This window comes from Glycine soja, chromosome 5, assembly GCF_004193775.1.
Source record: "Glycine soja cultivar W05 chromosome 5, ASM419377v2, whole genome shotgun sequence".
Classification (NCBI taxonomy): Eukaryota; Viridiplantae; Streptophyta; class Magnoliopsida; order Fabales; family Fabaceae; genus Glycine; species Glycine soja.
This window is the reverse complement of record NC_041006.1, coordinates 16,247,960-16,273,945: the sequence shown is the minus strand read 5'-3', so window position 1 is coordinate 16,273,945 and position 25,986 is coordinate 16,247,960. Positions and strand designations below refer to the sequence as shown.

The 25,986-nt window shown below is 32.7% G+C and overlaps 2 protein-coding genes and 1 long non-coding RNA gene across 5 annotated transcripts; 2 read left to right on the top strand and 1 right to left on the bottom strand.

Moving 5' to 3' along the window:
• The first annotated feature begins 260 nt into the window (after positions 1–260).
• LOC114412373 lies at positions 261–4,416 on the top strand. 3 transcript variants are annotated; one of them, XR_003666701.1, is made up of 4 exons: positions 261–2,051; positions 2,137–3,665; positions 3,855–3,978; positions 4,147–4,416. It is a non-coding gene; the product is annotated as an uncharacterized LOC114412373 (long non-coding RNA). The 3 variants fall into 3 exon arrangements; XR_003666700.1 differs by having other exon boundaries at positions 263–640; positions 1,924–2,051; positions 2,137–3,978; positions 4,147–4,411; XR_003666699.1 differs by having other exon boundaries at positions 263–2,051; positions 2,137–3,978; positions 4,147–4,413.
• A 5,344-nt stretch (positions 4,417–9,760) lies between these two features.
• Positions 9,761–10,591, bottom strand: LOC114411176 (LOB domain-containing protein 36-like). The gene has a single exon (XM_028374932.1). It carries the CDS (start codon positions 10,589–10,591, stop codon positions 9,761–9,763), a length of 831 nt encoding a protein of 276 aa, XP_028230733.1.
• An 8,353-nt stretch (positions 10,592–18,944) lies between these two features.
• Positions 18,945–25,193, top strand: LOC114412371 (50S ribosomal protein L25-like). Its single transcript, XM_028376227.1, has 3 exons — positions 18,945–19,405; positions 19,816–19,945; positions 24,638–25,193. Exons 1-3 carry the CDS (start codon positions 19,022–19,024, stop codon positions 24,862–24,864), a joined length of 741 nt encoding a protein of 246 aa, XP_028232028.1. The 5' UTR covers positions 18,945–19,021; the 3' UTR covers positions 24,865–25,193.
• Positions 25,194–25,986: the final 793 nt, after the last annotated feature.

Genomic DNA, 25,986 nt, shown 5'->3' with positions numbered 1-25,986 from the left:
TGTGATGTTAAATATTATTTACATGATATAGGACAAATTGTCATTGAGATGATATATGAACAACTTTGGTTAACAATTTACTTTGATTTCAGCAGTAATTTGTATTGAGACTGTCATTTGTAATTGCTACATTTGTGGACTTTAAATTGGCAGATGATTTTTATATTTCAAATGTTTTACGTTTGTAACGATATAGGCAGGAATGTTATCAAAGACAAGTTCGGCAGGTGACAGTGTTTGTTTGGACAACCTACTTGATCGTTTCGTAAGCATAAAATAGCTGAAAGCCAAAAGATTTATTACATTTGTTTATGCTGAAATTTGTTTTTGTTCCAGGCACAACAATGAATTAACCTACTACTGGCAACGTCAACCCTGACCAATGGTGTTATTGCTAACCGAGACTTAGTTTTGATTTCTTAGACTCTGTCTTTAGGTTTTAACAGAAACCTTGTGTTATTTATGATAACATTTGTTGGTCATTTTTTGTTTTATTATCCTCACGGGCATTTCATGGTCTACAAAGGACAACATTCAACAACCCAATTACTTTGAGTCCTTTACGCAAGCCTAAGCTATCCGAGTTGGATCGTTCCAGGGAGACGAAATCTATGCCCTATTCAACAGGCTGCTTCCAATGGTATCATCATTATTGCAGAAATTTATCATCTTTTATCATATTCATTACTGTCGATTGAATTTTTTGATACATGCCTAGAAATAAATATGTTGGCAGTGACTTAGGTTTTGTATCTTCAACCCACAAGCCTAGCCTTGTTGATTGAAGATACTTTTGACCTATCATGGTCTAATCATCCCAAAAGCTTAATCCAATGGGGGAAATTATGTGATAGGTTTTGTATCTAAACATCCCTAGACATGAGAAGCTGTTGGACTTAAGGCGAGGACAATATAAATGCCTATATCACCGTATGCTGAAATTTAACTTTTAATTTGAACAATCTGCAAGAAGGATTAAACTCTAAAACTCATTTCCGTAGAGGCTCTAATACCATGTCTGGAATCAACTACCCCAAAAACTTAAGCTATAGGGTGAAAGCACATGAACGGTTATATCTAAAATGTCAGTGTAATATGTTCTTGAATAATGGCATGCTTCATCTAGGGCTAGGTACTGGGGGTGCTTCTCTTCTTCATATGAAAGGGAACCAACAACATTTCAGAATCATTTGTGAGGAATGATGGGGTTTATTTTCCCAGTGAGAAGTAAGGAGACTTCATGTAGTTGCATTAAGTGTTAGAATTATACTTTTTTCTAGCTTGATAGCTATAGAAAATTAGAAATTGACTTCTGTATTGAGTTTAAAACCACTCATAACTATTGTTTCTTGTTTGTTATCATAAGTATGAGCTCTTTCATTGGAAATGGGAGGGGCGGGAAATAAGAATTAAGGTTCAGAGGGTCTGTGTGAGAGTATGGGAGATTTGCAGATAAAATGAGTGTCAAATAAGGAGCAGTGAACATTATCTGTGGTTAGTTTTCTAATTTTAATGGGTTTTAGGGAAGCTTAAGGAAAGGAACTATTGTTTGATGAGTTGGATTTTTACTGCTGTCTACCATAGAAAATGTTAGTGTTGTAGAGAAAATTAAAGAAATCATAAAATAGCAGAAATCTAGGCTTCATTCCTTGGGTCTATTGTGTATCAAGATTGGGTTTCATTGCATGACGAAGAAGACCATAATTCATAAACCTAATGTTCTCCCTAAATAAATGTTACAACTTACAACCATTTAAATAGACCTTCAAACTTCCATTTCTCTCTACTACTTGTATACCGATTAGGGAAATTTGGACAATAGAACAAAACCCATTTCAATAGACCATCAAACTTATATTTCTCTCTACTATTGTTGTTGCTGGATGTTAAAGCTTTCTGGTACTGAAAGTTTTGTTTTGCAAGTGAGAAATTCTGTTGTTAGGACACTGTTCCAAACTTTAGGAATGCATGGACAAAAGCTTTCAAAGAGCATGTGGGAAGATTGCCTTTGTAATTACGTATTTCCTACATTGGATCGTGCTTCTCATATGGTATGGATGAAACTACTAGAAGTTGAAATGAGATATTATTTTCATCATAAGCTGATGTAGTTTGAATTTGATTTTTGATAAGTAGGTTGCTACATCATCAAAAGATGAATGGCAAGGGAAAGAACTTGGAACTCGAGGAGGAAAAGCAGTTCACATGCTCATATTGACATTGAGCCTGTATTATGTATTTTGTTTATTTGTAGCCTCAGTGATGTGATATATTTGTTTGAGAAAATGGGGAGAATGAAAGGTGGAGAAAAAAATAAGCTTTAGCAACTACATGAAGTTCCTAATCTAGAAAAAATATGGTGGAAAAAATATTAACTAAAAATAGTCTCGAACAGTGTGCATAATGTTGATCCCTGAAGTTCCTAATCTTGTATTTTCTAATTATACCACACTTCTTGTTTTCCATAATGAAATTGAAAAGAAATAAATTATACTGATGATGATATAATAATATGACTAAATTATGGCACTTGTACCCCATGGCCCATAGTTTGGGTGCACGGAAGACTATTTAGTAGTTGTAGTAGAATTTTCATTAGGTCACTGGTGGGGCACGATTTTTGTTATTCCTATGTCAAGATCTAGATACCATGTTAAAATAGGAGAAAACAGAGAAATTGAGTAAAAACCGTCTATCAGAGTACACGGTGGATCGTGTTTATCTAGGTTAATAGAGGATACTCTGTTTCCTCCAAATTAAAGATAATGTTCCTATAAACCGCTATTATTATAATATTAATTCTGGTTTTCAGCAATAAGCTTTCAGCTTCTTTGGAATAAAGTCAATAAACCGAACCTGACAAATTAAAGATTTAAACTCTGCCCAAAACAAAGAATCATGACTTGCAATTAACAAATCTACTTGTTGGAGCTTCAAGAACAATTAGCAATAAACTAACAAACGTAGCAAAGAACTTGTAGAGATCAAAGAATGTCAACTTAACAGTCCACAAATTGCAATGAAATCAATGGATAATGGTTCATGTGTTAAATCATGAGAATGTGAATATGTAATATGATTTTTTGATCCACAAAACCAGCATAGAAACTGAGGGAGGAGGGTAAATAGTTCTAATAAAATGTTGAGGTATAGGGAGACTGAAAAGTTAGGGTAGGATTGAAAAACTCAGAAATAGTGTGTATAATACTGACTTCTAGCTTGTGTCTATGCTGATACCATGACTGCATAAACCTTTTACTATAGGTGCACTGTAGTTAACTACTTCAGTAATCTCATAACATTTTCCAAAATCACTTGATATATGTGTGCATTCTAATGAATTTTGCAGTCGTAACATGGCTCAGAAGCAGTGGGATGAAACTCTTGTGCTTGTTTTGGGTGGAATTGCACGTATATTACGGTTGTTCTTTCCTTTTTTCTCGAGCTTAAGTAACTTCTGGTCTGATGGGTTCACTATTAAAAGATCATGTATCTGGTATTTTTATTTGGTGTAATTTATAAGTAGTCCTGATTTAATTTTGTTCTGTGTAGGCTGGGAATCATTGCTTCAATTTGTTGAGAATAGCATTTTAAATGGTAGTAAAGAGGTAGCACTTGCAGCAATACATTGTTTGCAGACAACTGTTAACTCTCATTCGTCTAAGGTAGGGATAATGGTCTGAATTGGAGCTGATCTTCTGTTTGTAGATGAAGAATAGATAGCTGAATTGATTTCTCGGCCATCTTTGACAATAGCCATGTTGGCTTTTAATCAATTAACAAATATAGGAATCAAGAAAGCAGAACTGGTTGAAATATACTCATTTAAGTACTGACAGAAGTTTTGGAATTAGGGAAATATGCCAATGCCTTATCTTAAATCTTGAATTTATGTTTACGAGCTTGTTCTGAGAAAGCCTTCTAGTTACCGTGCCAATGCTGCTGATAAAGTGATGCAGGAGATTTTGCATGGTCTTGGTAATATATTGATTTTCATTTAATTAAGATTTTATTTTTCTGTATAGATTGCTTATGGATTAACAATTGTTCCTTTGTTTGTACCTTATGACCATAGTCAAGTAGCTTTAGATAGTGTTATTTAAATTTCATGAGATTGATTTACTTAATATTTTGATCATCTATCAGGAGAGCTTTACGTGCAGGCTCAAGGATTGTTCAATGATGTTGTATACACACAACTGATAGCAATCATAGATTTGGCTGTGAAGCAAGCCATGTTAACTAATGATAACTTTGAAATGGAATTTGTAAGTCCACTTTCTAATAACTTTATCAATATTTCTTAATTATTTTTTTCTTATTCTCTTGTAAATTGGAACTTCAAACCGTTATTATTATGTTCATTAGTTTTTCCAACAATACCGGGGAATAAGAAGCAAGCAAATATTCTTTACATAACATGAAAAAATATATATTAATCCACAACACATTACAAATATCACATATATGCTTTACAGAGTACATGCTATTTCAACTTTGTGAACCAAACCTATTATGTGCTTGGAAAATAAATTAAATTAACTATGCAATCAAATGTTTTTGTCACTAAATTGTAACTGTTATGGTATTCATACAGATTAAAATTTTATACATAGTTACCAATAAGTTGTGAACTTATCCTATTATGTACTTGTGATTTCTTAGTTGTACATTCAAAAAAAAATTCCTTTAACTTTATTGGCATCCTTAATAATTCTTTATACTAACTTAGCCACAGTTTTTTTTTATTGGCAAATTTTAGTTGTTAGTTTTTTTTTTTTGGTAATAATCAAATTAGTAAAAAAATTAAAAAAAATCCTTATTCATTAGGTGAATATTCCTTCTCAATTTTATCCTTATTATTTTATTTGCAATTTTTTTACCCTTTTATTCAATTTAAAAACCCTTTTATCTTTTTTTTGTTGTCTGGAAAAACCCTTGTATCTAATTTTACATTCTTACACGAACATGACACACACGAGTATCAATTTGTTAATTATCTTCATTACACCATTCCTTAAGATTGAAAATTCTTTGAATTAAATCAACTGAATTGTTTTTGTTTTTTTTTAAATTATATGTCCTAATTTGTTTCCTTGCTTGATTTTATTTTATCGATTCAATTTGTAAAAGCAAAAATATGTCTTATTTTTTAAGATGGTAAGTTATTAAAAACATAAATATTAAACATGTCATTTTATGTCATTTGACATTTATCAGCTAGTTTTACCAAATACTTTTAATAAAATTGACTAGCTTATAAGTTTTTAATTTTTCAACTCCTAACTTATAGTTTATTAGGGGTGAGAATAGGTTTGGCCACCCGATAGGAATCTATGGTCTGACCTATTTAAAACCTGGTCTAGTCTGGCTCATTTAATTAAAAGACTAGACTTTGACTTTTAAAAAAGCATATTTAGTTAAATAGGCTAAGGTTGGACTTGTGAAAAAGTCTATTAAGCTTGATAGATCGGTCTGTTTATTCATTTAAAATATAATAATAAATTAATATACTCAATACACATGTATATTTAATTTAATATTTTGATAAGTTAATAATCTCATCATAAATAAAAAAAATCTTGAAAATGAAAAACTAATTATTATTCAAAACTAATACTTTGAATTTTCTGTTTGATATATTTAAAATTAGACATGATGTCCTTTTTAACATGTCGGCTTATTAATGTTTGGTTTAAAATATAATAAGTGGGGTTATTTAATATTTATAAATCTTAATATAAAATAGGTTAATAGGTGAAGTTAGACTTTTAGAAAGATGAGATCAGATTTAAAAAAAAAATCTTTTGATAAATAATTCGTCAAACTTAGACCTTAATTTTATAAAATAAATTAAGCTTATAAACTTTCAACTAACTTATAAGTGAATTTTACTAAACATAACTGACAAATAAGTCAACAAGGGTACATGCATTCTAGAAATCAAATCTTTACTTTTCCTCCTACATCCTATGGGTGTATAGAGAATGGAGAAATGAAGAAACGATGGATAAGTAAAGAGAGACAGAAGTTGGAGAGGATTCAAATAAACGATGATAAGTAGAGACAGAAGTTGGAGAGGATTCAAATCCTACATCCTGTGGAAGTAAAGAAAACTCTATTCTTAGAGTGATTCTCTTTTTAATTCTGTTAGATGATTGTATCTCATTTAGGATTTAGGCAACTAGCTCCTGTGTATTTTAGGCTACCATCCTTCTCGTTGGGATTACAATTTTTTAATATTATTATATTATTTTTTATTTGCACAACCGTATCCTTCGTATCAAGTATTGAGTATGTGGTTACACAAAATCAACAAATTATGGATGATATGTGGTTAAGTAACAATGTAAAAATCTTGACACTATCACAAATCTAATTGAATTAAAACAATTGGTTTACATATCATTCTATCTATTTTATTCGTTCTCAAACATGTTACCTTCTTTTCTACATGATTCTCTTTGACAATTTGACTCTCCCTCGATTCCTCCCATTCTTCACATTTTTTCTTCTTCACTCTGTCAAATCTCGATTCCTCTCTGTTTTGCGTAGTATGGATCTCTTGTGCCGCTAAACTATAGTTTTGTCATTCGATTATATTAAGTTACTTTTAATTAAAGTGAATAAAAATTCAAAATGAATTCCCCACTTTCATTCTTTTAAATTTTACTCAAATATGTTTTTTATTCTTAATAAATATTTAAATTTTGTATTTGTTCATTAATAAATTTTTATTTTACATTAAATTTCTAATAAAATTATATTTTTTTTTATCTTTGACACTTTTTTTAGTCATTGATAAATTAATAAATATTTTATTTGCTCTCTGTTTTTTTTATATTTGTTATTAGTCGAGATTAAAATAAAATTTACTAATTTGTCAGGGAATAAACATAAAATTTTTTAATTTTTTAATTTATGAAGAACTAAAACAAAATATTAAGAAAAATAAAATAAAATTAGTATTTTATTAAGAAATCAATGAAAACAAAAATGTATGAGTGAACAAACGTAAAAGTCACGTATATATGAAGGATAAAAACATATTAAGCCTTTAAGTTTTGACCAAAAAATATATAATACAAAGCAAGTAAAACCCAACATGAATAAAATCAAGAAAAAATTGCAAACTCTTAAACAAATTGTACTGGTTGGTTTAAAAGCTTTAATAGACGTAGTTGAGAAACAATGATAAATTTAAATGGTGATGTAGTCACATGGTATTGCGAGTACCTTTTGTACTGAATCCAATTATATATATTTTTTACTCAAAATTTTTTGTGCATACACTACGTATGTTTTCATTACTAAATTCTGTTTTTGTCTTCGCCACCTTAAATTTCTTCTAGCTCTGCCCTGGATTTTATCCCTAGAAAGAACTGTAATCCATAAATTGTCAGTCAAATTTTGAATTTTGCAAAATATGTTATAACCATCATCCCTATCTAATCAACAAACCATTAAAAAATTATAGGAGATGAAGATAATAGAATGTATAAGATGTAGCTAGGGTGAGCAAATGAATAAGATGAACATAATAAAGCATAAACAGAAAGCTATCTGAATTCTAATTTACAATTCTGTTTCAGCAAAAAACAGAGATAAAATATACTGTTGCTTCTGAAAAGGGAAAAAAGAAAGAAGTTTTCCAATATCTGTTTTTGAAATGTGAGCACCTTGAAGACCTTCTATATAGCCAAAAAAAATATGAAAAGAAGGATTATGAATGTCACATATACGCTTTACTGTTCAGGGTCTCTATCTGTCTATTCATCTGAATCCGCCAGCAACATGCAGGAAGCTGCAGCCAAAAACAAGAACTGCAGAAGATGGCCAAACATAATGTCATAGATTTCCTAGCAATTTCAATATAAAGGAATTAAACAGCGGAAAAATTATATTTCCTCGCTCCCATTTTTTTTATAAAAAACAAGTTATACTATATTTTTATAAGGAATAAATTATAATATAAAATACATTATAATTTATTTCTTATTAAAAAGATCAGAAATAGTATCACTCTTTTGAAATATACAATTAAATAGCAGCTTAAATAGCAATTTCAATATATAGGAAAAAACTTGTACCATTTTTTAGGTGCTGTTTGTATTATTTTTTAATTAAAATTGAAGTTTTACTTAGATAATTTATATAATCCTCTAATGCAAACTTTTATTATAAAGATTACCAAGATAAAACTGATAGGAGTAAAACAACATCTATAGAACTGTTTCTAACTTTTGTTTATATATGTTACCCACTCAGTGATATAGCAATTTCAGACATGTTTATCCTTTAAATAAATAGAAATTAAAGAATACTGTGTTTTCCAATTACATAGTTAAAATCAATTCAACATTATCTGTCTCATGATGCATGCTTTTGCTTTTTTCTCTTCTTTTTTTTTTCTTCTATTCACATAATTAAGTTTTACATTTAGTATATTTGAATGCAGTAAAAAAAAGAAAAATTGAATCCATCAAAACTGTGCACATCTGTCATCAACAAACATCCTTCTACTGGCCAAAGCCTTTTTCTATGAAAGAAAACATAAACGTATTTGAAAGAGAAAATTTTATGCTAAATCAAGATTATAGGAGTAGTGTCTTATAACTGTATGAGTTTCATTAAATACAGAAAAGGAGTGTACATATGTTGGGAGTCGAATTTATGGATGCCACAACAGCCTAAATTTGTCGAACCGACATTGAATATTGCATTTTATCCTAACTTTCGATTGTCACGTCGTTTTTCCCAAATTCTCTCTGATACAACTCAAAACGTAGTAATTTCATTTGGTGAATGAGGACGATCATATCACAATAATTGACGCTAATAGTATTAATAAAAAATAAAAACTGAAATTCGAGTTTAATCCTCTCCTCTTTTATCATAAGAAAATTTAGCAGCACTCTTGTAAATAAGTGTTTTAAGAATACCAGTTACAAGTTAATAAATGAAACGTTTTCATTGAAGTTCACTGTAAGTGATTGGTGACACACGCATTAATATTATTTTATACTAGTTAGTATTGCCTAAAGTGTATTATAACTTACTAAAATATGACTTATGAGTTACAAGTAAGTCGATCTCTTATTTCATAAGCGCTGATAAATTTCAATTATTAATAAACAATCTATTAAAAAAACCGTTTACCAGCTAGCTTTGCCAGAATATATTCTCCTTGGCGTAAAAACTGAGGTGTGAAAGGAAAGTGCAGGCAAAGAAAATGTAAAAATAGTACGAAAAAGATTGATGTACACCAATGGGGTTTAAACATAGAAAGAGATAAGTAGAATAAAATGTTAAGTTATTAATATGATTAGTAATATAATGCCATAAAAGGAGAAAATTAAAACACGGAGAAGGGATCGATTTAAAATATGGGAGCTAGTTGCCATATATAGTATAAGAGAAATCTAAGAATTTTAATGAAGTTATTTTTTACCAATGGTTAAAAAGGATACAACTTACATATAATTTTGTAGGAGTTGTATGTATTGTTGTCCTATTATGATTAGAATTAAAATTTCAATTCTAATTGAAGAATATATTAATTGCACACACATCTATAGAACTGTATGTAATCTTTGTCATACTTATAAAGAGGGAGAGAAAGAACTTGTTAAATGCAAACCTATACGGTAACGTGAGAGATATATAAACTACAAGTCTATAGAAGAAACCATGTACCTTTTTGAATAGTGTTAAACGCAAGAAAGCGAGAAATGGACATCATAGCTACTTGATTGAGAAATCAAGCAGGAACAACATTCCTCCCATCCTCACTTGCACACTGTTGTTGCTGATGTTGTCCTTGTGACTCTTGCTGTGGCGAGAGGAGCAACTGCGCCTCAATGGGATGATGTTGTTCCCCTTGCTGTTGCATCTGGTAAGACTCAACATTCTCGAAATTTCCAAGAGCCAAGGAAGGAGACAAGAACTCCTCCGCTTGGTTCCCAAACCCTCCACCAACACTAGGCTCAAACACACCATTATTAAACTTCATAAACTCTTGCTGTTCGTAGCTCCGAAGCATAACATGTTGTTGTTGCTGTTGCTGCTGATGTTGATGATCCCTATTTGCGAGAAACATTTGCTGAGTTTCTAGAAACTCCTGCTGTCCAACGTTCTGTCCAACCATCTGGTTGGACAGAGCGTTGAACACTGGTTGATGTAAATGAGGCACAACAATACCACCATGTTGCAACATCCCTGGATTGGCTAAAAGAACCTGCATGGCCTGGGGGCTAGGGTACCTTGCCAACTCCTTCTTCGCGTTGTGGAGCTCCGTCTGGATTTGACGGAGGTGCTGCTGCAGGAGCGAGATGAAGCCCACGCAACCGTAGACGGGGTCGCGCAGACACGCCTCCGCCTCGTACGCCAGCGACTTGACGGCGTCGTCCCGCTGCGCCACGCTGAGCTCGCTCAGCAGCTTTGACACGTTGCTCGCGCCGAACACGCGGTGCACGCACGCGAACCGCTGTGGGTTGTCCGGCGGAAAGTACGGCGCGAACACGCACTCCTGTGTGCACTTCCGCCGCAGGAGCTTGCACCCCGCACACGGCGAATTCGAGGACGACGACATCTTCTTCTTCCACAGTCTCTCCCTTCACTTACTGAATAAAATAAATCAAGTCGATTCGTAATTAATGATTATCCATTTCATAATGATGATAATAATATTAATTGCCATGATTGTTATTAATTGTTTCTTAAAATAGGCGATCCGATTGATGATTATTCAATTCATCTTAAATTCTCAACTGCGTATGAGAGAAATCAAATCACGAAAGTTTATGGAAATAAGCAATCGATAACAGGAATTATAGGTTATCAAATTAACGATAATGCATGTAAATTGATTAACCACAGCAATAAACGATGATGAATGATGATATTTCGGATCTAAGAAATGAGAGGAGTGATTAAAATAATCCAGGTTATTGCATCATGATATTTCGGATTTGAAACATTCTCCTTTGGTTCATGGGAAGTTGCACCAGTGGATCTGGATATATACGACACCATTTACGCAGGGATGAATAATGAAGAAGACGATAGAGAGATTAAGAATGCTGGAACTGAGAGGAACCTTACCGAGGTGTGAAATTCGAGGCTACAGCGTGTAGAATGAAATTTTCAGGGCTGAGAACGAGAAATGTGATGAAAATGAGAGAGGATGAGGAGACGATTCTAGTTTCTTCAATTTTCAGCGCTACTACCACAAGCAACCCTTCTTTGATGTTGCTATATTGTTCTTCCTGTTGTCATTATTTTGTTTATATATACTGATTGTGATGGAAAGATTTCTAGGTGTGTATGGTACGAAACTATTTTCAAAAACCATTCATATTATTTATTAATTTGATACAGATTCGAAAAGTAAGCATTTATTAACTTCAAATATAAACAAAATTGTTCTGGACCTTATGAGGACTCATTTTGGCCTACTAGAAAAAAAAAACCAAGAGACTTTCTATATCCACTCCCTTTCTTTAGGTATTCACTTCCTTTTTCAATTTATTTTCTAAAAATGCCCTCTTTTAAAAAATATAGTCCCCTCTTAACAATTTCGAGAAAATCACCCACCCTTCAACTAGGACATTGGCATCGTCCCTGCCCTCACTAGCTCCGACCTGTCCTCTTTTCCCACTACCTCCAGCTTGATCAGTTCATCCACATTGACCGCTTCTCTTCCATGCCAATCCCACATTCATAGCCTCGATGATCGCCGCAGCGTTATCCACAAAGCGCCAAGTCAAGAAGCACTGCTACAATATTCCCTTGTATCACGGCACAGAGTATTGGGTGTGGACCATCTACTTCTACGGCAAAGTTAACATCGCTCACCACCCCTCGCCACCGGTCTTCGACCATATCCTCAATGAGACCCTCTAGAGTGTTGTTTACTAAATATTTATTTTATAATTTAAAATTTATAAAAATATGTTATTCATATTAATTTTATTTTTATAAAATAAATTATTTGTTTTAGAATCTATTAAGTAGAATTAGATTTTCTATTTTTTCTAAGATTTTACTTTAATGGGTCAATGCAATTTGTTAGATACTTGTTATGTTTGTTTTGATATTTGTAAGTTGGTTTCCAACATTTTTGTTGTTGCATAAGGAGGTCTATATCTATGTATATATTTTTTCTCCTCTCTAGAAAACACACAAGCAGAATAAACAATTTGCTTTCTTGAGCAAGAGTATGGCTGTTCAGAAGGTTTGAGGATCCTTTCGATGCACACAATCGAAACCAACGAATTATTGTATCTTGGGAGAGGAGCGCAATCAGATTTTCTTACCAGTGCAGTGAGAGTGTTTTCTCTCTAAGGATAACGTTTGCGCGCTTCAACCTAGGCTAACAAAATTTCTCCCTTGAATTATTTTCCTTTATACTTATTGTATGATATAGTGCATTGTTGATTCATTTTCTGAAGTTATTTTGCTACTGTTGGTTTGTTATTTAGTTTAAGACTTTGCATTTTGTTCTCTTTTATTTCTTTTAGTTTGTCTTAATTTTCTAACAGTCTTAGAGAAAAAAATCTACTTTCTTCTTGTATAGTCTTTTCTGCAGTAGTATTTTGTCTTATCAAAATGTTTGTCATAGATATGATTAAGTCTTTTACTAGTAAGCCTAAATAATTTACAGGTGAAAACACAATGCATTATGTTCCATTAAAAATGTTTTTATTATATTATTTCATTTTCTTAAATTTTAAATTAGTGGGAGATTGCTGAAAAGTATTTTCTTATAATTTGAAGTTTAAAATTAAAATATATTTTCCTTATCAATTATGTTTTTTTAAGATAAAATGCTTTTAGAATTAGTTTCTGTGAAAAACTAAAAGTATTCCACTACTTCCATTCCTATATGTTAGGAAGTTATCTTTTATTTGGTCAATTTCCTTTGTGGACGTTACAAGTATTTAATGTTAGAAAGTTTGTTTGATTTTTATTTTCTGTTATTACGTTATTGCTGCAAGTATTTTGTTGCTACGCGTTGGTGGTTGCCCCTATATATGTAGCTCCTTGCTAAAAATAATAATAAACATTGTGAAAATACAACACACAAAGCAATAAGATAAACACTTGGGTGAACCTTTATATTCTACATGTCATATTCTTAATAGAGTACTTTATAAAATTTTTGGAAAAACCTCTTATGAGCTATGAAGAAAAAAAGAATCAAATCTGAAATATCTTAAAGTGTGGGAGTGTCTAGCAAAGGTTAACATCCCTATTAATAAGAAAAGGAAAATTTAACCAAAAAATGTTGATTGTGTTTTTGTTGGATATCATTTGCATAGTACTACTTATAGATTTGTGGTTGTTAATTCAGAAGTATCTGTAATTTCTAATGATATTATTATGGAATCTAGAGATGTCACTTTTTTGAAAATATTTTTTCTTTGAAAAATAAATTGTCTAAATTTGTTTATGATAATTCTTGGTCTAATTTATCATCTTGTAGTAATGTTAATAAGGACATTGTTTTTGAACCTAGGAGGAGTAAAAGATCTAAAAAAAGTTAAGGATTTAGGTTCTGAATTTTGTTCTTTTCTACTTGAAGATGATCCTAAAACTTATGGTGAGGTCATGGGATCTATTGATGCACCTTTTTGGAAAGAAGTTATTAATGATGAAAATAGTTCTCTTAAAACTAATAAAACTTGGTTTTTTACTGATATTCCCCCTAGTTGTAAAATTATATGTTGTAAGTGGATTTTTTGAAAGAAATTAAGAACTGATGGGTCTATAGAAAAATTTAAGGCAAGACTTGTTGTGATTGGTTGTAAACAAATAGGTGTAGATTTCTTTGATACATATTATGTTGTTTCTAAAGTTACTACTATTAGGGTTCTAATTGCACTTGCTTGTGTTTTTAATTTAGAAATTCATCAAATAGATGTAAAAATTGCCTTTTTAAATGGCGAATTAGAAGAAGAAATTTATATGAGTCAACCTGAAGGCTTTGTAGAATCGATAATTGAGGGGTTTAGTGATGCAAATTGGATTCTGATTCCGATGAAACAAAATCGACAAGTGGTTATGTCTTTACTTTAGCTGGTGGTGCAGTATCATGGAAATCTGCTAAACAAACTATTATTTCATGTTCTACCATGAAAGAAAAAATTATTGCTTTAGATACTGCTACTAGTGAGGTTGAGTTTCTTAAAAATTTGTTATGTGAGTGATTTGCCATTGTTGAATAAGCCTATACCTCTGATTCCAATGCATTGTGATAATCAAGTTGCTATATCTAAAGTTACTAGCAAAAATTTTAATGAAAAAAGAAGACACTTAAGAGTGAGACATAAGTCTATCAAAAATTTGATTTCTCATGGTGTCATTTCTCTTGACTTTGTCATATCAGAAAACAATATTGTGGATCCGCTTACAAAAGGGCTGACGCGCCAACAAGTACTTGAGTCGTCGAGGGGAATGAGACTAGAACCCATTACTTAGTTACAACAATGGACACCCGTCTCCGTGTGATTGGTGATCCCATGAATGGAGTTCAATGGGTAACAACGAAATTGCTTGTTGACTAAAGTACACCAAAATAAAATTTTGCAGAGACGTTCTGTTTCTCATTCCTATGACGAGGTGTATTATAAATTGTGGCAATATTAAAGTTGAGGTATTTATATATATGTATTTTTGGTATAAAAAAATACCTCTTAATGAATCCGATGACAATTATTGTAGGGGTGGGGGTCACAAACCACTCTTTAAAGATTCACCTAGTGAGTTTGGTGGTGGGGCCGCCACTGTGAGATATGGGCTAATCTCTAAGTGACACTCAGGAAACAAGATACATGCGCAAGGCCATGTAACGCGCTACCACTGATTAGAACCTAAATAAACGCCAATATTGTAGGGGTTATGTACTAAAGTCCGGTTAAAGAATGTGTGGTTCAAGACAATTAAGTCACTATATTTTTCTTGGGCGGAAGTTCATAAACACTAGGTATAAAGCTCAAACCCGGAAGGTTCCTTATACCGAAATACAATATCACATGTTCTTTCTTTTACGTTTCTATACAAATTATTTTTAAAAAAATAATATTTGTTTTATAATTTAAAATTTATAAAAATATGTTACTCATATTAATTTTGTTTTTATAAAATAAACTATTTGTTTTAGAATCTGTTACGTAAAATTAGATTTCCTATCTTTTCTAAGATTTTGCTTTAATGGGTCAATGCAATTTGTTACGTAATTGTTACATTTGTTTTGATATTTGTAAGTTGGTTTCCAAGGTTCAGATTTTTGTTGTTGCATGAGGGGGTCCATGCCTATATATATATGTTTCCTCCTCTCTAGAAAACACACAAGCATAATAAACAATTTACTTTCTTTCTCTCTAAATTTTGTCTTTTCCTTTCTTATAAAAAAAATATTTTTGAGAGCAAGAGCATTGGTGTTCAGAAGGTTTGGGGATCCTTTCGATGCACACAATCGGAACCAACAGGTTGTATCTTGGGAGAAGAGCGCAATCAAATTTTCCTACCAGTGTAGTGGGGGCATTTTCTCTCTAAGGATAGCGTTTGCGCGCTTCAACCCAGGCTAACAAAATTTCTCCCTTGAATTATTTTCCTTTATGCTTATGATATAGTGCATTGTTGATTCATGTTCTGAAGTTATTTTGCTACTGTTGTTTTGTTATTTAGTTTAAGACTTTGCATTTTCTTCTCATTTATTTATTTTATTTTATTTTTATTTTCTAACAGTCAACACCACCCAAGATTACGCTAATGGAAACTCTTTTTTCTATGTAGGGGTTTTCTTGGCTCAGGGCAAGATCCATGCATGCCCTCGCCATGTCGCCCTCTGAGGAAACAATCTCCATCATCGTCGCGGTCGGGCATGGCTCCCACCGCCGCCATCAATGCACTCATGGACTGCTTCCACACCACATGCATCGCCATCGTAGCACTCAAATGCCTCTACACGCTCCACAATGTCATCGTAAAAGAACCTTTCATATTGAAAGACCAACACTTTATTACCCTTCCTATGATGGCCATAATTTCTTGAACCTCTCCACCTTCCATGACGACTTATACTTGGAATCACTCGAACTTAGTTTGTGGGTGCGTTGGTACGTTGACGTGTTGGAACAAAGCTTTACCATTTCAAGAATCTTAGGTTATTACTTGAACGACTCTTATGAATCCCAAGAAAAGAAGAAGACTTTGGTTTTGAAAACTTTGGTTTCAAATGCGTCGAATGCGGATTTGTTTTACAAGCTAGGGGTTGATGATTTTTCTAGAACTATCATGGGATTGTATTTTTTGAAAGAGAATATTTTTGGAAAATAAATTGAAAAGGATAGTAGATAAGGAAAGAAAGGGAATAGATATAGCAATTGTGAAAACCAAACATATTGACCCAAATATATTGACCCAAATATATGTTATTAAGCCCAATGCTTCACTCGGGTTTAGAACTTGGCAATTACTTAACGCACTACTACCAATGTGTGATCACCACCTCCTCCCTAAACCTGCGGCCACCACCACTCATCCCCTCTTTTCTCCGTGTGTGTTGCCACACCGCTACCACCCAAACGCATCTCACTCATGATCATATCCACTAGAAAGAGTCTTCAAGTGAAGTGTTCAAATATGAGCGTGAGGAGACACAAGAAAGTGAGACGAGTGAACTGTGCATCAGTGCGACGCTAAGTTTTGGTCAAGAAGATGAAGATCAAGAAAGAAAAAATAAGTGTGATGTTGAGTTTTGATACTTTGATCCCATTAGGAAAAAAAGTACCTCTCACATTGGATCACATGAGAAACACCACTTTGACATGTATATTATAAATATTATAAAAAAGCATAAGAACACACTCTAATATTATACATTTTATTCTCTTAAACGAACGCATATAAGTACCATACAAGAGCCATTACTTTGAGATGAAGATTTTGAACATGAGAATTGAGACAGGCTTTTGAATATTTTTTTATGTTAAGATCAAGGTGGTTCTTTCCATATACGAAAGTAACTTTTAGTAATTATGTATTGTTTATATATACAAACTAGTATATGTACCCACGTGACCTACAAGCATGATATTTAATTTGGAAAATTTCATTTGTCTGGTGCACAAAGAATATATGACATCTCTTTCCCAAACTTAACTTATATTTAGAAATCAATAATTGATATTTAAATAATCACTTAAATAATCTAACAAATAAAGTAATAGGAATAACATAATCAAAATATTGAACAATTACATTCAATGCAACTACATATTTAAATTATTAGAAAAAAAATCAATTGTTACATAATTCATAATAGAATACAAAGTACGCACATGATTATTTTTTCCATGAGCATTGCATGAAGTTTTGAAAAAAAATACTTTGTTGATTAATAGCTTGCATGATTGTATTTCCATGTCTTAATTCATTGCTAGAAAATAATCAATTCCATTCAACTAAGTTACGTTGTTCTTCTGGAACTTCTTAACTTTAAAACAAAAACAAATTTTCGTCAAGCACTACCTTCGATGATCACCTTTGCTTAGGATTTGATAATCGTTCGATAGAAAAAAAAAATTCAAAAAACAAGTTTTAAAGGCCATCACAGCCTGGATTAGGATTTTGTGAATTGACCACAAGTAGGGATAAACCCTCTCAGTATATATAACGAATCCACCAAACTAATGCAGACCAAAAAAAAAATCCACCCAACTAATACTAATTTGAGTGCTGAATCAAGCAATGACAAATCAATAATAAAGCCCTCGATGAGACTCCTACTAATCTTCAACCTTGCACAGACTTAGGTATAGTCCCAATACTTTGTGAAGTGTTAGTGAAAGAAGATAAAGGAAATTAAATTAAATAAATAGGCAAAATAAAAACAATATTTACGATAATATTTATTAAAATAGAAATAAAATTAATGAATAATTAAACAAAGAGTAAGAGGGCAGAACAAATAGATTAGAGGTTGCTTAACAAATTTTAATAATAAAAGAAGTTAAATAAACTATTTGTTATTGGTATCAATAAATAATTTTAAATGCTTCAATTTTTTTAAAGGTTTAATTACCTATTTAGGCCATATAATTTCTAAATTTATCTCTTTTAATCTTTATAATTAATAAATGGATTTTTTAGTACCTAAAATTTGATAAGTAGATTTTTTAGTACATAAAATTTACATTTTAATTTTTAAAAGGTCCTTGCTGTTGAAATTTTTTAACTAACAGGGTTAAAAAATTGTAATGAAAATAACCTTTTAGGAATTAAAATATAAACTTCATAGATTAAAAAATTCATTAACTATAGAGACAAAAATGAATAAGTTTGGAAACTATATAAATTAAATAGATAATTAAATTTTTTTTTATAAAATATATTTCATTTAAATAACGATGATTTGAAGCATTTTATACTATTTTGGAAATTCGAGGCCTCAATCACATGGAATATATGTAAAATACAATATTTTAAATAAGTCATAGATACATATAGAATTTATAATTTTGTGAGAAGTTGAAAGTCCTCTAGACAACTTAGAGGGAAATCTTTCATATTTTTCAAGATCCTTTCTATAATTCGGGACCAAATGTCTAAAATAGGCCGTTGTAAAATCTATAACAAAAAATAGTCGACTCCTTTCACGTCTTCATCTCATGGCGAGGTACAACAAAAGAAATAACGGTAAAATCTAATCCAAATTTCCATAATCAATTAGTTAATATGTTTATCTGATTATGTTTTCCCCGTGTTACTTGTGTGCTCCCGGGATTTTTGTCCAAATTCAGTTATCAAAAACCGTGCCTCACACACTCAATGTCACCTGACCCTAAAAAAAAGTTAAAAAAAAAACTTACGGTGGTCCTAAACGAAACTAAGGCCCAGATCCATTTAATCCACAAGTTAAAATAAAAGTCCACCAATCAGGTCCAGACCAGAACCTAAAACCCCTAACCTCAAAACCCCCACTTCGCGTTACAGGGAGGGACAGGCTAAAACAATCATGGCGGCGCAGTGGTGGCGCTCCGCCGCCGGCCACCTTCGAACGGTGGCGGCGGGCCGTGGTTCCTTGTCGGGATTCCAGCGCAGCACTTATCACACGATCCAAGCCATCCCAAGGGAGTGCAGCGGCAGCAAAGTCTCGGCGAGAGACCGAACGCAAGGTCGAATACCTTGCGTCGTTTTCCTCCAGAACCTTCTGGAAAAAAACCCCGACGCGCGTTCGGAATCGAAGAAGCACTTGCTCACCGTCGAGAAGAAGCAGATTAAGGCCATTCTCGACTCCGCCGACGCGCCTTTCTTCTGTTCCACGCGCTTCCCTCTCCAGATCCGCGCCGGTTCCGGATCCTCGCATTTGCTCGAATCGGGAACCGTTTTACCTATCAAGGTTTTCCCTTTTCTTCATTTCTTTTAATAATGATTTATTTACTCGTTTGGCCCGTTGTACAGATTTGGTTGTTATACTTAAAAATCATCTAGTTTATACATGCCATTTTTATTTCATTTTAGTCCTTATGAATTTAGACGATAGTAACTAAAAGGGATAAAAATATATATGTATACGTACTAAAATGGATTTAAAAATTGTATGTGTGGTGTGAGACTAAAAGGGATAAAAATGATATATGTGTAGATACTAATATAGATTAAAAATTCTGTGTGGAGATTAAAACGGATGATTTTTAAGTATAGGAAACTATAGAAGATAAAGTTTGTACAACTATAGGGATTGTCTGAATAATTAAACATTTTTTATATATGATTTAAGTTATTGAGTTGTGGTTTTCGGTTATGTAGATTCATAGGGATGAAGAGAGTGGGAAGATTTTGAATTTGGTGTTTGTTTGGGCTGAGGATGGAATGAAATTGAAGGTGGATGTGCCTGTTGTTTTCGAAGGGGAAGATGCCTGTCCTGGTGTTCAGAAAGGTAACTCGCTTGATTTGATTTTTCTGGAATTTGATGTTTAGGCATTAGACTGTGTTTGTTTGGGTTTAGGAGTTAATGAAATGAAATATGCAATGCATGAAAAAATGTTCCTTTGTGGATCACTCTAAACTTTCAATAATCAATATTAATAATCTTTTGTTTGCCTTATTTAGAGATTTCTTAGTAGAGTGACTCTGGCTTTACTGAAATATTTTGTTTTTAAGTTTAATTTTCATCCATTATCAGTATAATTTTTTTTATAATGTGAACTAATTAGAAACTAAAAATCACTATAAGTATGAATTTTAAATTAGTTACTAGAAAAGTCATCAATCTTACTATATATTAGAGATAAATATACAGTCAGTCAAGTATGCAATTAGTTCAACTGCAGTTAGTTAGTTAGAGTTAGCTTAACTGTTTATTTTTGGTTAGTTTGTTAGAGTTAGTTGAGATGCTAACAACAGTGTAACTATCTATCTAGAGACAAATGTGCTATCTTATTGAGTGAGCAATGATAATTAATTTTCACTCAAATCTTTTGCTCCTCTTTTCTCTCAAACATATCTCAAACTCTAATATGGTATCCAGAGCTTAGTTTTGATCCAAAGCTTCATCAATGGCAGAAAATAATTCTTCTGCGCCCTCCTTTTCTCATCATTTGCATCAATCCTTTCCCTCAATCTCAAAAAAGCTTGATGATTCCAACTATCTGTTCTGGCAACAAGTAGAACCAGTGATAAAATCTTACAAACTTCATCTATTTGTGGCAAACCCTACAATTCCGATGCAGTTTCTCACTGAAAATGATCGTGATGCAGGAATTGAAAATCCTGACTATGAAATTTGGGAACAGCAAGATCATGTTCTGTTAACCTGGCTTCAGTCTACATTATCGAAGACAATTCTATCGCTGGTGCTTCCATGCACTCATTCCTATCAAGTCTGGGAGAAAATTCTTGAGTACTTCCATTTGCAAACACGAGCTCGAGCTCAGCAATTGCGCAGAGAACTGCGTCGCACAATGCTTGATGATAAGACGATGAAAGAGTTTCTTCTGAGAATCAAAGCGATCTGTGATTCGCTTAATGGTGTCAGAGATCCGGTGTCACATCACGAACACGTCGGCATCATCCTTGAAGGCCTTCCGACGGAGTATGGTCCTGTAATTGCAGTAGTTGAAAGCAAGTTTGAGTCTCCTCTGATTGCTGATGCTGAAGCGCTTTACTAGCATGTGAGTCACGTATTCTGAAGTTGTGAAAGAGGATGATTGAATCTTCTCCTTCGATTAATTACACTCAAGCTCCTTCTTTGAATCGTAAATCTTACCAGAACTATAATTTTTCTTCTGATTCATATTCTGTGCCAAACAAGTCCTATGTATTTGATTCAACTAGTTCAGCAACTTACCTCCAAACTTAATGCTACATTCTCTCTCAAACAGCTTGGACATTTGGATTATTTTCTGGGTATTGAGGTTAAATATCTTCTTGATGGTTCTATTATTCTCTCTCAAAGTAAATACATTAGAAATCTTTTGCAAAAGACAAAAATGACTGAAGCTCAGCCTATTTCCTCTCCTATGGCAACAAGTTGTGAGCTAACCAAGACGGGGTCAGATTGCTTTTCTGATCCCATTTTGTATAGATCAGTTGTGGAAGCCTTGCAATATTCCACTATCGTCCGTCCTGAACTAAGCTACGCAGTTAATAAAGTGTGTCAATTCATGTCACACCCTCTTGAAGCTCATTGGACAGCTATCAAAAGGATATTGAGATACCTAAAAGGTACTCTTCATCATGGACTACATGATCAGCAATGTCCACTGATTCTATTCCTATTAAAGGCCTATGTGATGCTGATTGGGCTTCAGATCCAGAAGATCGCATATCCACATCAGGTGCAGCCATTTATTTTGCTACAAACTTAGTCTCTTGGTGGTCCAAAAAGCAGCAAATAGTAGCAAGGTCAAGTACAGAAGCTGAGTATAGGAGTTTAGCACAAGCTACTGCAGAAGTGTCTTGGATTCAAACTCTTTTGACAGAGTTGAATGTTTCCTTTCCTACACGAATTATTTTCTGTGATAATGAAAGTGTTGTTTCCTTATCTCACAATCCAGTGGTTCATTCTCGAACTAAGCATATGGAAATTGATGTGTTCTCTGTTCCTGAGAGAGTTCTAGCAAAGCAACTTCTGGTTTGCCACATTCCAGCTATTGATCAATGGGTAGATGCTTCGACAAAGCCTTTGGCACCTTCTAGGTTTATGTTTCTAAGACAAATTCACTGTGGCTGAGTTCCAATATGGAAATCATCCACCTTGAGTTTGAGGGGGGTATTAGAGATAAATGTGCAGTCAGTTAAGTATGCAGTTAGTTGGAGTTAGCTTAACTGTTTATTTTCTGTTAGTTTGTTAGAGTTAGTTGAGATGCTAACAACTGTGTAACTACCTATATATAGACAGATGTGCTATCTTGTTGAGAGTGAGCAATCATAATCAGTTTTCACTCAAATCTTTTGCTTCTTCTCTTTTCTCTCAAACCTATCTCAAACTCTAATACTATACATGGTGACAAGTGATTGGATGATAGTGAATCCATTAGAATGTCTTTGTATTTAAATTTAATTATTGTCTTTCCTCAAAAACATGTGGCAATCAAGGGAGAAAAATATGGTCAAACATGAAACAGTCCGTCAGTGTGAATTTATACTGATACAACAACTACAATAACCCCGAGGCCTTTCTTTATTTTAGCCATCCCACTCGTATTCTGTGTGTAATATTCTTATTGTTCATCATTTTGTATGATCGATTCCAAATATTTAAACTTAGAAACCTATGGTTGTCTCTTACTAAAAGTGCAATGCATATACTCTTTCTTACTCCTACTTAAGCGAAAACCCTTTTGTTCCTAAGTTCAAGCTTAATATTAATTGCTTCCTTCGATTCCTTAATGAAGACTATATCATCCGCTAAAAGCATGCAATTAGGAATAATCTTTTGTATGTCTATGATAAGCACGTCCAAAACTAGATTAAACAAGTAACAACTTAAGGCTAAGCCTTGATGTAACCCTATCTCAATATGAAAGACCTTATTTTTGCCTCTTGTAGTTTGTGCACTAGTAGTTACCCCTTCATACATGTCTTGTATAACCCGATATAAGACATGCACACACCTTTTTTCTCAAAAGTCTTTTACAACACTTCTCTTGACACAAAATCATAAGCTTTTTCCAAGTTAATAAAAATAACATGCAAGTCACTTTCCTTTCTTTTGTGCCTTTCCATCAACCTCCGTAAAAGATAAATGGCTTATGTTGTAAACCTTGTTGACATAAAACCAAATTGATTGTCAACAGTCCTTGTTTCTTCTCTTAATCTATGCTCAATCACCTTTTCCCATAAAACCAAATTTATACTGGTGTTTACAGTTAATCAATTGCAACGAATTATTTCTGTTTGAGATTCTATAGCTGGAAGTTTGGTGCTCAATCTCATTCTTATCAAATCATCAAATAAATCGTGAATTCGAAAATTATTATGCAACAGAGATTGCTTTGATTTCTTTAAAAGTCTGTAACCTTTTATTTCTTTGAAAATTTGGCTTCAAAAGCAAATAGAAAACTAGGGATCCTTCTGGATTTTCTCAGTCCGCTTCAATAAATTCCAAATGCTTGCCTTTTGGAATTAACTTTCCAAGTCAAGCATTTCAAAGGTCTTTGTGTTAGCTTGCTTCTAAGTAAAAATAGGGGAAAAATAGATATAACTGGTTGACATTGCTTAATATTTCTGACATCTATAACCATACATGGTGCTGGTTTGTTATAATTTTTTAGATTGCATGGAATGTTTCTGGGGAATATCTGGTTGATAGATTTTCATTGCTTCTACTCTCTTGCAGTTACAGGGCAATTATATTGCTAATTGTTTTTGTTGTTTGTGGACATTACTGTCTTCTCAAACATTGTTGTTGTAGGTCATTCATCATTCTCAAAACATTTCTGATTAAAATATAGTAGTATGCTGTCCTATGAAGTGTGTATATGTTTTATTAACGTTTTTTTCCCTTTTGTTTTCATGCTCTTCCGTTTTTCCTGTGGTAGGCTGAGTAAAAGTAATAACCTTGAGGCTATGTAATACTATAGATTAGACACTGTTTCATCAGCATTTAATGTTTCCTCATTGAATGGTCAACCTTTCCAGAGAAATAATGTCAATTTTGAAAACAAGGAAAAACTGGAGGAAGGATGGTCAAGACCAGTGTAAATTGAGGCATTTGACATATTTAATGTCAATTTTGAAAACAAGGAAAAATTGAGGCATTTTGACTATGCAAACTCACTATTAATTACAACTCTTTGTAAAGTATATTTTTGACAGTATATGTTTAAGATCAGTGTTCAGCCTTCCGACTTTCAATGGTTGATGACTTTAGCTTGTTATGCCTTGGGAAGACTGCTGTTATGTTGGGTCAATTGACTTACATTCCATGCTTTGCTAAAATATGCCGTTGTCTAACTTCTGACATCAACATTCATAGTTCATGAATGCTCTGAATATCATTATTTTTGGAGGGGGGCGGTTGCCAATTGTTGCAAATTCAATTTAATATAATATCATGGGGAATTTTTTTGTGGTTCTAATGTTCTGTTCTAATGCTAATATGGTTGAAACTTTTATGCCATTGCAGGAGGAATTTTGAATAAGATCAGACCTAGTCTAAAATTTCTCTGTCCATCTGAGCACATTCCTTCAAAAATTGTTGTGGATGTGAGCAATCTAGATATTGAAGATAGAATATTCATGCGTGATATCGAGGTTCATCCATCCTTGAAGCTTCTGAGTAAGAATGAAAGCATGCCCATATGTAAAATAGTTCCAACAAGTTTGGGAAACAAAGAACCTATTGAGGCGTGATCACGGAAACAACAAAAGTTTGGAGGCAGACATGCAATTTCCAAATAAGCTGGGGGCTAACACCTTAATTTGGTGATGTTTTGCAGCATTAATGAGTACAAGCACCTAAGATGTTACAACTGTTTTTTGTGTTAAGAATTATTTGACTTTCAATACAGGTGACCGTTGATTTTTAATGGATTATTGATTTCCTACATGTACGAGTTAGAAATTTAAGTTATTGAACTTGACTAGGGATACAGTAATATAAACACTTATCGAAGGCACCATTTGAAAGGGGCATGTCTCTTGGGATAATATTTTGAAAGGACAAACGTAGATTCACTGAATTTGCTTTATAAGTTTTTCTATCTTTAATAATCTCATAAGTTACTTAGAGTAATTTTAGTGGTAGATTTTAAATTGGAATTTTAGATTACTTTTTTGGTGGATTTTATAGCGTCACACGTAAGATTGAAGATTTTTCATATTTTTTTCTTTTAGTAATATATCTCATTTTTAGGATCTTAAAAAACTTGGTAGATTTTTCATATTTTTTTCTTTTAGTAATATATCTCATTTTAGGATCTTAAAAAACTTAGTAGGTATTGGACGGACTTTACTTTTAAATATTTAATTTAAATTTTTATTAAATTAATTAAGTAATTAACTTTAACTAATAAAACATGTAAGAAAAAATTATAAATATTAAGAAATAAGAAAATGAGCATAAGTTTAATTTTTATTTATGACTAAATGTTAAACAAATGAAAATACATAAATTTGATGATAAAAAATGTAACACATTAATGCCAAAGAAAAATTAAATTTCATTATTGTTGTGATTATAACGTTCTTAAGCATGCTTCACGATGTCTACTTGAAGTTGTTGAAGAATTCTTGTATGTAACGCGTCTTATTTGCAAGTGTGTAACAAAGTTAGGAGAAACACCACGAAATACTTCAACATTTGAAATGTCATTGTCTACGTGATCATAATCAACATCAACATTACCACTGAATGTGTCTCATTCGTCTTTGACAATCATGTTATGCAATATAGTGCATGTCAACATTATATCATTCCTTGTATCCATGTTCCAGGCATGCGATGGACCACATATAATTGTGAATTGAGATTTG

Coding starts and splice junctions, on each gene's coding strand:
- LOC114412371 (XM_028376227.1), top strand. CDS start 19,022: ATGGCGGCGCAGTGGTGGCGCTCCGCCGCCGGCCACCTTCGAACGGTG. Junction 19,406..19,815: donor GAACCGTTTTACCTATCAAG/GTTTTCCCTTTT, acceptor TCGGTTATGTAG/ATTCATAGGGATGAAGAGAG. Junction 19,946..24,637: donor CTGTCCTGGTGTTCAGAAAG/GTAACTCGCTTG, acceptor ATGCCATTGCAG/GAGGAATTTTGAATAAGATC.
- LOC114411176 (XM_028374932.1), bottom strand. CDS start 10,591: ATGTCGTCGTCCTCGAATTCGCCGTGTGCGGGGTGCAAGCTCCTGCGG.